Raw genomic sequence first — 10,814 nt, 5'->3', positions numbered from 1 at the left:
GGCGGCTGCAGAGCCTGCGGCCGGGGACCAGGGCACGTGGGGAGCCAGACCCTCCTTCCCTGCCTCTGGCTCCTGGGCCCCAGGGACAGGCAGACCTCACCGCCCCTCCACGTGGCCACCATATTCTGAGCTCCCCAAATTGGAACAGGCTCTGATGGGATGAGGGGCATTCCTCAGGCCCCTCTGAACATGGCAGGGTCTGCCAAACACTCGCCCTGCTGTGTGCCAAGACTTCACGCCTCCACCCGCCCGCCCTCGTCTGCAGAGCAGCGGGCAGTGCCAGCCTGGGAGCCCAGCAGCCCCTGTCCCGGGTCCTGGCCTGGGGTCTGGGTGTGTGTCTGTGGGTCTGGAGTCTGGGCTTGAGGCCTGGGTCTGGCATCCTGGGATTGAGAGTCTGGGTCCCTAGAGTGGGTTCTGGTCCTGAGCTCTGGGTTCTAGGTTCTAAGTTTGGGGTTTGGTTCCTGGGACTGGAGTCTGGGATCTGGGTTTGGGGTTTCAGGTTCCAGGCCTGCAGTTTGGGGTCTGGGCAGGGGTCCTGGGTTCTGGGTTTGGGTTCAGGATCCAAAGGCCAGTTCCTAGCCCCCTGCGCCCCCTGCTGGCTGCTCATCACGTTGTCTCACTGCCCACACCACAGGTCAAGCCCAGCTCTGCAGGCTGCTGAGAGGACTTTCAGCGGCGATGGGAGTGGCTCGGAGAGCAGGCCGAGCTGAGGGAGTGGCAGGTGGGCAGCCACTGGCTGCGTTGCTGTCCCAGGGTGCCCACCCTGCTCTCCCAGAACCCTCGTGGGTCAGCAAATGCCCTTTCTCCCCAATCCCCCCGCGCCCCACTCCATGGATGGGGTTTGGCAAGGGGTCCTAGTCCCCCCGTGGGGAGGTGGGTACATTGAGATGTTTGGGACATTTGCTCATCCAGCACGTATTGAGTGCCTACTGTATACTGGGCTCTGTTCTAGACGCTGGGGATACATAGCTGTGGAAGAACAAAAATTCCTCCTACGCAGCTGATACTCACGGGGCGGATACACATAAGAGACACGAGCCCGGCCGGCATGGCTCGGTGGTTGAGCTTCAACCTATGAGCCAGGAGGTCATGGTTCAATTCCCGGTCAGAGCACATGCCTGGGTTGCAGGCTCGATCCCCAGTAGGGGGCGTGCAGGAGGCAGCCGATCAATGATTCTCCCATCGTTGATGTTTCTATCTCTCCCTTTCCCTTCCTCTCTGAAATCAATAAAAAAAATTACAAATAAACACAGTAACAAAGAAACAAGCTCATGTTCGGGTGTGCAGGGTTGGGGAGGCAGGTCCCGGAGGCGGCGTGTCACGGAGACCAGCGGGACCTGAGCCCCGGGTCCCCAGGGGAGGGAACAGTCGGTACAAAGGCAGGGAGGCTGGTAGAACCTGGAAGGAGGCCAGTGTGGCTGGGGGTCTCCTGCCTCTATTCACAGGGTCCTCAGAAATCAGGCCCACATCTTCCCAGCATTCCCTTGGCTGTGCGTGTGGCCGGAGGAGGTGGCCGCCCCCGGAAAGGGCTCTGGAATGTGGCCCCAGACAGGACCACCACCCGGACATGAGCCGGAAGAGCCAAAGGGGTAGGACCCAGGCCCCTCCCCAAGTCCCTGGGCTCCCAGGACCCCCAGGCCCTGCCTGGGTCTTGCCTGCTGGGCTGTCATTCCTGAAGCACATGGAGCTCCGCTGGGACCTGGGAGATGAGAGCCAAGCCTTGGTGTGGGCTGTCCTTGCTGCCCACCTTCCCTCTCTCACTGCCCGCCTTCTCGGTCCACCTGCCTGCCCACCTGGCCGCCCCCTGCCTGGCTCTTGGCCTCAGCAGCCAAACCTGCCGGCCGCCCAGGGGGTGTCGTTCCTGCCTGGGGTGGTGTCAGCTGTGGTTTGACGGGTCTCATGGGTGAGCCCTGGGCCATGCTGCTCCCAGGAGCAGGGCTCAGACCAAGGCCCAGCCCAGCCTCCACCTGAGCCCGGGCAGGGGAGTGGCAGAGGGCTCTGTGCACCGTGTCCCGTCCGCAGGACCACACCTGCCCTGGGCACCAAGGAGAGGGACCGGGACACCCCTCTCCACGACCCCACAGGCAGAGGAGGGTGGGGCTGTGTGGCTCTGCTGGGCGCCTGGGCCTGTCCACTTGTGTGGCAGAACTGTGGCCCGGAGGTCTGTGTCGCTCACCCACTGCTGCTTCCTCGATCCACGGTGGTTCCCAAGGGAGGGTGGTGTGTCAACAAAGTGAGGTGTGGCCTAGTGGATAGAGCGTCAGCCTGCAGACTGAAGGGTCCGGGGTTTGATTCCAGTCAAGGACACGTACCTGGGTTGCAGGCTCCTCCCTGGCCCGGGGCCTGGTCTGGCACGTACAGGAGGCAGCCCATTGATGTGTTTCTCTTACAACGATGTTTCTCACTGTCTTTCCCTCTCTCTTTCACTCTCTTTAAAAATTAATGGAAAAATATCCTTGGGTGAGGACTAACAACAAAAAACAAAACACAAAATGAGCTGGGGCGTCTGGGGGGCCCTGTGCAAGTCCTCCGCTGGGAGTGGAGGGGGTGGAGCCTGCAGGTGGCTGGGCCCTGTGGGGTACCCAGCGCCGGTTGTGCGGAGGGTCAGCAGGCTTGGGCCACGGGCGGGCCACCCAGCGGCCTCTCTCTGTGTGTCCCCTCGGGCTGCCTGCTCCTCCTGTGGTATTTCTGGCTCGTCTCTGTGGACCCCTCCCACCCTCCTTTCTCAGTCCTCGCGCCAAACATCTGGAAGAAAGTGAAACACTTGCTCCCCCGGCACCGGATGTCGTCAGGTTTCCAGATGGAGGATGCGCTGCCTCCAGATGCGGGAGGAACGTCCCGTGTCCCAGCTCAGAGGGCCACCCCGCCCCCCCCCCCCCCCCCCCCCGGACTGCTGTCCCCTCAGGAGGCTGAGTGACAGGAAGAGAGACGGGGCCCAGCAGGTGGTGGTGGGGGCACTTGCAGATCCTCCCTTCGGGCTCCAGCCCCAGCCCCACACCCAGGATGGTCCCAGGGGTCTGGGATAGAGGGGGGCATTGCCTCTGAAGTTTCTATCAAAGGCTCCAGGCACTTAAAAATAACAGGGACACCTCCTTCCTACCCCCCGCACCGCTCCCCCCAGACACTGGGCAAGGAATGGGGCCCAATGTGTTTGCAAGATGTCCCTGCTCTCAGTATGTGCCTGGACGGGCCTCAGGCCACCTCAGCTTCCCTGCCCCCCTCCCCAGCGGTGGCCAGCCAGGCTTCCCTCTGTCTGCTGGCTGCAGAGGGCTGGACCCTCCAGGGTGGGCATGAGGGTGGGAACTAGGGGTGAGCATCCCGACCTGGGCAGCAGGGGCAATCCTCACCCACCCCCTGGGGTCCCTCAGAGAGGCGAACCGTCCCGGTCTCCCACCAGAAAGGTTGGCAGAGGGAAATGGGGGGCCTGGGAGCAGCATCCGGGAGAGCTTCCTGGAAGAGGGGGCCTTGGGTGCACCAGGCAGAGGCGAGGCGAGGGCGTCGGGCAGAGGGTGCAGCGTGGACAGGCGTCTGGTGGGGAGCAGGCCTGTGGCATGTGGGGCGGGGGCTGTGAGAGAGGCGATGAGAAGCGAGAGTGAAACGGAGAAACGGCCTCAGGGCCTGGCAGGTGCTGAGGCTAGAGGTTGTGGGGCTGGTCACTGGTAGCTGGGCTGCCCACCCCACCTCCAGACAGAGGCACTCATTCTGCAGCTCTTTGGGGTGCTCCCGGACCCTCAGACTCATGGCTGGGGCTGCAGCTGCCCGAGAGCTGTGACTCTCACACACAAACACACAGACAAATACACACAAACACACACAGAGACGGCACCGGCGCACACGGAATCCACCCCTAAAGACACCCAGGAAACACGCACAGATCCACCCCTCCCCCACGGACACACAGAGCCCACCCCCGTACACACCCTCGTACAGTCCCCCAGACAGCCCAACTCTGTGCAGGTGCAGGCAGACACCTGGGGATTCAGTGCACAGGTGGGAAGTTGAGCTGGAGAGGGGCCTCAGGTGACCCGAGTCCTCCTGCCCTTACACAGCACACGGCACACGGCACACGGCACACGGCACACACACACTTGGCGGCCTCTGCACCTGCTGAGTGCAGGGTCTGGCTGGGCCTGGGCGGTGCTTTCAGGGTGTGCTGTGTGCTGAGCAGCGGCCTCTGTCCTCCCCTCCCCTTCCCTCCTCAACAGGTGATTGGGGGGAATGGACAGCCGTCCCTCTCCCCACGGCTCCTGAGCCTGAACAATGCCCTCCCCAGGCCCCAAAATAGCCCCTGAGCCCGGCCAATGTCCTTTTATGGCCCTGTCCCTATTGTGCACGCAGGGGTGGGGCAGGGGGCATGAGTGCCCAGACCAGATAAAGGCCAAGGGCAGGAGGCACCCCTACCCGGCTCTGCTTCCTTCTCTCCTCGCCCCTCTGGGTGTTTACGGCCCCCATGGCCCCCAAAAAACCAGAGCCCAAGAAGGAGGAGGCCAAGGCGGCCCCCAAGGCGGCGGCGGCTCCGGCTGCGGCTCCCGCTCCTGCTGCCCCTCAGCCAGAGCCCCCCAAGGAGAACGAGTTTGATGCCTCCAAGGTCAAGGTGGGTGTGGGGGCTGGGGTGTGACAGGAAGGACAGGGCAGAGTGGACCGACCCAGGGACAGGCCGGGCTCGGAAAGTGAGCAGGGAGCTCATGCTGGAAGCTTCTGCCAGACAAGCCCTGGGCTTCGGGCATCAGGCAGGCTTGGCGGGTGGGAGGGAGGGCGGGAGGGTGGAGGGCAGCCAGCAGGAGGACGCCCCTTGCCGCCGAAGGAGTGTCCTTTTGGTGGTTTTGGAGCCTGACTCTCCCTCGCCCTTCTCCCTTGATCTCGCTCACATCCTTGGATCCTGGAGCCGCCGCCCCCACCCTGCAGCCAGGCAGGAGCCTCCTGTCCAGGGTGGGGCAGACGGGTGCAGACCAGAGGAAGCAAGGCCCTGCCCAGGCTGGGTCACACTCACCCCTGCCAGGTGCCCGAGCCCCAGAGCTGGGAGGGCCTCAGCTCTGAGGTGGGGAGACTGGGGTACAGGCAGGAAGCTGGGCTCACGCTGTGACCAGTGGTCCCAGGAGCCCTCTGGGCTGGGAGGCTTCCTCGGAGGCTAAACTTGGAGGGGCAGCCGTGACTCCCACCTGTGGCATTGGCAGAGCGGCACGCACCCTGCCTCCCGCCGCTCCCTGCTCTCTCCCAGCCTCTGCCTCCCGGCCCCTCGGGGCTCCCACAGGCCCCGCAGGACCTCAGCCCTCTGCACAGACCCACTCCTGCTGGGAGGAGCCGCGGGTGCGGATCCCTTCCCTGCTCTGGGTCTGGTGTTTTCAGCCATGGACCAGGCAGTAGCCCTCCTTGAAGCTGGACTGGGCGGTAGCCCTCCTCCTCACAGCCATGTGCTCTGGAGTTGGCTCCTGCCCCCGGCCACCCCTCGGGCCGCGGGCTTGTGTCCATAGCCCCTGGCAAGGCTCACCTGGACCCATGGTGCCCTTGTCCAATCTCATGGATCTGAGGTTGGCACACTCCCCTCTACAAGGAGGGAACAGTGAGGCCCCTCATGTGCCCCTGACCCCACTTCCGGCTGGTGAAGGGTGGTGAGGGGCTGATGAGGGGCTGGTGAGGGGGAGGCTTTGTCAGCAGGCTTCCTGGGGAGAGAGCTTTGCGGGGCCAGGCAGCTCCATGGCAGGGCAGGGTGCTCCTCTCACTGCTGTGCTCTGTGGAGTTGGTGGGGCCCGAGGGAGCAGCAGCGGGAGAGGTGCCAGTCGTGTTCCCCTCCCCCAAGCTCCTGTCCCTCCTGCGACCTTGACCTGGGGCCAGTGATAAAAATAGACCTGGTATCGGGTGGGGAGGGGGAGACCAGGAGGAGAGTGGGTCCCAGGAGGCCTTCTGGCCTCAGGTGGCCCCATGTCGCCTCCACAGCACCCCTGGCTCGGCTGTGCTGCATGGGGGGTGGGGAGCTGCCCTGCCCTCATGGGCGGGGTGTGTAGGACCCAGGTGTAGGCAGGGCCACATGAGCAACAATGCCCAGCCTTGAGGGCTCTGTGAGGGGCAGACACATATAAACACATGTGTGAACGCACATGAACGCACACATGCACATCACACACACTGTTGAGGTGAGCCCCCCATCGCACTCCTGTGGCCAGTCCTGCCCCCTGCGCCCAGGCATGGTGGGTGGCAAAGCCAGGCTGGTTTGATCTGTGGCTTCAGGCACATCTGTTCAGGACCAGGGGCAGCAGGTAAGCCCCCCTGAGCTGGGGGCTCAGGGCACCAGGCCTCCGTCCTCACCACTTCCCACCAGGTGTCGAGGTTTGGGTCCACTCAGAGTGAAGGCCCTCGGCTGGCAGGTGGGGAGGATAAGGGGGCAGGGGGTTGTCAGGGTGGACAGTGGGAGGTCCCGAGGGATGGAGGCTGGGGTGCGGAAATGGGGAGGGTGGGACAGCTGAGGAGTTGAGGTCTGGGTCTGGTCACAGAGTGACCAGGTGGAGGCCTGGCCCCACCCTCTGAGGCATCTTTGGGGTCTCCTTTCAGATCGAGTTCACTCCGGAGCAGATTGAAGGTGAGTGGGGGGTCTTGACCCTGGGGCTGCAGGGTTGGGCCTGGGGCCCCCAGTCTGAGAGTCCTGCCAGGGGTGTGGGTGAGCGGGGGGCTCTCGCCGGGGGTGTCCACAGCTCACGCCCTTTCCCGGTAGAGTTCAAGGAAGCCTTCATGCTGTTTGACCGCACGCCCAAGTGTGAGATGAAGATCACCTACGGACAGTGCGGGGACGTCCTGCGGGCGCTGGGCCAGAACCCCACGCAGGCTGAGGTGCTCCGCGTCCTGGGGAAGCCCAAGCAGGAAGGTCAGACACCCCCCCCCCCAGAGCTCCCCCTTAGTGCTGGTTCCCCGAGACTGCGGGTGGGGCTGCCACATGCGGTGGGGCCGCACGGGAGCCTCCTGCTGTGCACTGGCCTCCATTGCCTGGACGAGGACACGGGCTGGTCTCAGGGGAAGCTGACAGGTGGCGAGGAGCGCTGGCTTCTGTCCCCCTGGCCCCAGGCTGATGCACCAGGCCTCCTGGTCCTCGGGGACTGACCACATGCAGACCAGGCTCCCTCTGCCCTCCTGGGCCCCTGGTCATCTCTCTGTGGATTAGGGCCAGTTGCCCTGGCCACACTGGCCAGAGAGGGCTGCTTGCTTTGCCCCCAGGAGGAGTGGTTCACAAGCCCAGGGAAGGCCTCTACTGGCTCAGCTGCTCCTGACCAACCGCAGTGCAGGGAGGTGGGGTCTAGAAGACGATGGCACCAGCAAGGACTGTTCCGCAAAGGAGGGCGGAGGTGCTGGGCGAGGCCCGCGTGCTGCCACCCAGCAAACTCCTCGAGAACAGGCTGCGTGACGAACACCTTTCTGGTGCCTGTGAAGTGCCTCGTGGGGTGGCGTGCTGTGAGTGGCTAACCGTGCTGTGGGGACTGGGGGGCCGAGGGAGGGCCTGCTGGCACTCGGGACCTTCTCTCCACAGACCTGAACACCAAGATGATGGACTTCGACACGTTCCTGCCCATGCTCCAGCACATCGCCAAGAACAAGGACACGGGCACCTACGAGGACTTTGTCGAGGGGCTGCGGGTCTTCGACAAGGAGGGCAACGGCACGGTCATGGGCGCAGAGCTCCGCCACGTGCTGGCCACGCTGGGTGAGGGCTGCCTCCCCCACTCCTCCTTGGGGGTTATCTTAGGAGGAGCCACTTGGTCACCTGCTCCCAGGTCTGACAGTCAAGGCGCCTCTATGGCGAGGGACAGAAATGGGGGGGGGATTTAGACACTTAGGGGGATAGAGGAAGCGTGTTGGTGCCGCTCACAGAACCCAAGCGAGACAGGAACAGCTTTGGGCTCAGGTGGGGCCCAGTGAGGCACCCAGGAGGCTCAGCTCAGTCTCGGGGTTCACTGCCTCAAGGTCAAGACCCAGAGCCACGTCACCTGAGTGGCCGAGTAGGTCACGTGCCTGCATCTTGGGCATCCTGACCCCACTGTCAGGTGCCTGGCTGGCAGGGGTGCCTCCTTTTGAAACAGACTTTCTCCCGCAGCAGATGCTATTGAGCACCTATTGTGTGCCCAGACCTGTGCTGGTCTCTAGGGTTATGTGTGTGTGAGTGTGTATGAGTGTGTGCTAGTGTGTGCATGAGTGTGTGTACGTGTGTGTGTGCATGTGTATGTGAGTGAATGTGTGAGTGTGTGTGTATGTATGAGTATGCGTATGAGTGTGTGCTAGTGTGTGCATGAGTGTGAGAGTGTGTGTATGTATATGTGTGTATGTGTGTATGTTTGTGAGTGTGTGCCTGTGTATGCATGTGTGTATGAGTATGTGTATGAATGAGTATGTGTGTATGTATATGAGTATGTGCTAGTGTTTGCATGAGTGTGTGAGTGTGTGCACGTGTGTGTGTATGTGTGTGGGTATGTGAGTGAGTGTGTGTGTATGTATGTGTGTGGCTGGGGGTGGGAGAAACTGCAGTTGGCATTCCAGGGGGGCAATAGCACAGCACACACAAAAGTACCCAGACAGGAAGGTGCCTGACTTGCCTGGGAAACAGTGGTCCCCTCCATAGTCACCCTGCTCCCCGGACCCCAGCTGTATCCCCACCAGCCTTGTGGGGACAGAGGGGGGGCTGTTATGGACAGAGCCAGGCTCGAGGGGCACCAGGCCCGCACCCAGGCCCTGCCCTTTTTGACTTGTCACGGATTCTCCTGGACTCAGAAACGAGGGTCATGGCCACGGCCTGGGGAGCTACGACGGCAGTGCCCAGAGGGGGCGAGGGCATATGGGGAGGCAAAGCGCATGCAGAGGCCCAGTGTCCTCCCTTCCCTCCCGGGGGGTGCTGACTCGGCCCCCACCCCCAGGCGAGAGGCTGACCGAGGACGAGGTGGAGAAGCTGATGGCTGGGCAAGAAGACTCCAATGGCTGCATCAACTATGAAGGTGGGCGCAGAGGGAGGGAGCCTCCTGGGGGGTCCTGGGGCCCAGGCTGCCCAGGGCCGAACCTGTACTCCCCTCCCTTCCCTCCAGCGTTCGTGAAGCACATCATGGCCAGCTGAGCCTACCCCCAGGTGAGCCCCTCAGACCTGCTGGCCCCACTGCTGGCTTCAGCCTGTGTCCCCTCACGCTCTGCCATCCGTCCCTGTCTCCGCCTCCCCATCCGCACCAGCTCCGTTCCCAGTTGACATCCTGCTGCCTGGCTTGGCTCCTTCACCGTAGTCTGTGCCCCCTTTGCCCTCAGGGAGCCCAGGGAGGCCCTGCTTGGACAGCACGTGATGTTGGCATCGGTGGCAGGTGGCCGGGAGCTGCGGGAAGGAGGGAGCCGTGGAGGCCCCGCACCAGCTCTGCAGCACCCCCTCCCCTGCATGCACCTGGGACTGTCCCCACGCCCTGGGGCCGTGAATAAATGCCTTCTTCCTGCCTCCTTTCCTGTTGCCTTCCTTCCTCCCCTCCCCCTCCCTGCTCTCATTCTTCCTCCCTCTCTGGGGCCCTCTGGTTGGCTTCTCTGAACCCTATGGGCCAGTGAGCCCTGGACACAGCAAAGGGCGTCCTTTGAAAGGCTGCGCACAGACCCAAACCTCCCCATCGACCCTCATCCGATCAAAACGGCCCCATCTCGTGTGCCAACCCTGTGAGCTTGCCCCCCCAGGCACTGGGTGAGGAGCAGGGCTGACTGGAAGAGGCCTGGGTGCCCTCCCTGGCTCTGTGCCCCTCCCCTATGGAGACAGCAGCCCTGCGGTGGCCCCAGATACAGAGATGCCAGCGCACTGTGAGCTTCTCATTCCGTAACCAGCCATGAGGGAGCCAGGGGCCCAGAGCCACCTGACACAGGCGGGGAAACGGAGGCCCAGCACAGAGAACGGCCTCGCCCAAGTCAGCGGGGAGCGCAGCAGGGCAGGATCTGGCCGTGCCGGCTGTCAGGGCTGAGGAGGCCATAGACCCTGCCTGACTCAGGTGGGAAATGGAGGCACTTGCCTGAGGTGTGGCTCTCGCCAGAGGAGAAGGGTCTACCGTGAGCTCCCCAGCCATGGGCTTCTCAGCAGAAGACGAGCGTGCAGTCCCCAAGTGTGCAGTGACGGAGGGCAGGGGTGCACGCCTTGCAAACCTCTGCCCGCCACCACACCCTGCTCTGGGGACCCCCTTTCCTCAGAGCCCTGTGGGGAGAGCGAGGGGAGGGCTCCTGGAGGAAGAGATGCCCAGAGGTTGAATGGGAGGGAGAGCAGTGCTGCAGAGAGGCTGGGCCTTCGACACAGGGCGTGGGGGGGGGATCAAGGCTCAGCGTGGGGTTGGGTCATGCAGGGCAGGAGACAGCGCAGGCCAGGGGACCTGGGAGGCCAGGGCAGCCCCTGGGGGTGCACGCCCATGGCCTCATGTGGGGTGAGTGCACCTGCATGTGCGGTATGTGGGTGCGCGGGTCAGGCTGCTTGAGGGTTGGGGTGGTGCGACGTCTGCTTGCGAGTGAGCCAGGACTACTGTGTGAATGCGTGTGTGGGAGTCCTGTGGGGGTGAGTGCGTGCAGTGCCCGCTGCGTCTTCCTTTTATTCTCTCAGTGTTAATTGAGCACCTACTATGTGCCAGGCTCTGTTCCAGGCTCGGGAACGGTGCAGTGGAAAAGGCAGTCAAAACCCTGCCCTGAAGCGCCCACACAAACCCGGCAGGTAGCTGAGCGCTGAGTGTGTCCGCTGTGGTAAAGGCTGAGGAGGAGCCCATAGTGAGGAAGGGGCTGTGCAGTCAGTGTGTGAGTGTGTGTGTGTGTGTATGTGTGAGAGAGAGGCGGGGGGGATGGGA

General features: G+C 63.3%; 1 protein-coding gene across 2 annotated transcripts in view; it reads left to right on the top strand.

Annotated features, from left to right (window-relative positions):
• The window catches only part of MYL3 (myosin, light chain 3, alkali; ventricular, skeletal, slow), a 17,393-nt gene extending 7,951 nt beyond the window's left edge, over positions 1-9,442 (top strand). The window contains exons 1-7 of one of the 2 annotated variants that reach the window (XM_005867199.2): positions 4,336-4,594; positions 6,547-6,574; positions 6,707-6,856; positions 7,514-7,687; positions 8,892-8,969; positions 9,057-9,097; positions 9,268-9,442. In XM_005867199.2, the coding sequence (XP_005867261.1) occupies positions 4,451-4,594; positions 6,547-6,574; positions 6,707-6,856; positions 7,514-7,687; positions 8,892-8,969; positions 9,057-9,085 (603 nt within the window). In that variant the 5' untranslated portion in view covers positions 4,336-4,450 and the 3' untranslated portion in view covers positions 9,086-9,097; positions 9,268-9,442. Of the gene's footprint in view, positions 1-4,335; positions 4,595-6,546; positions 6,575-6,706; positions 6,857-7,513; positions 7,688-8,891; positions 8,970-9,056; positions 9,098-9,267 lie in introns of those variants that run through there. The other variant, XM_014540519.1, reaches the window with a different exon arrangement.
• The last annotated feature ends 1,372 nt before the right edge of the window (positions 9,443-10,814 follow it).

This window comes from Myotis brandtii, unplaced genomic scaffold (assembly GCF_000412655.1).
Source record: "Myotis brandtii unplaced genomic scaffold, ASM41265v1 scaffold246, whole genome shotgun sequence".
Classification (NCBI taxonomy): domain Eukaryota; kingdom Metazoa; phylum Chordata; class Mammalia; order Chiroptera; family Vespertilionidae; genus Myotis; species Myotis brandtii.
The sequence above is the reverse complement of the archived record's forward strand: the minus strand, read 5'-3'. Positions and strand labels throughout refer to the sequence as shown.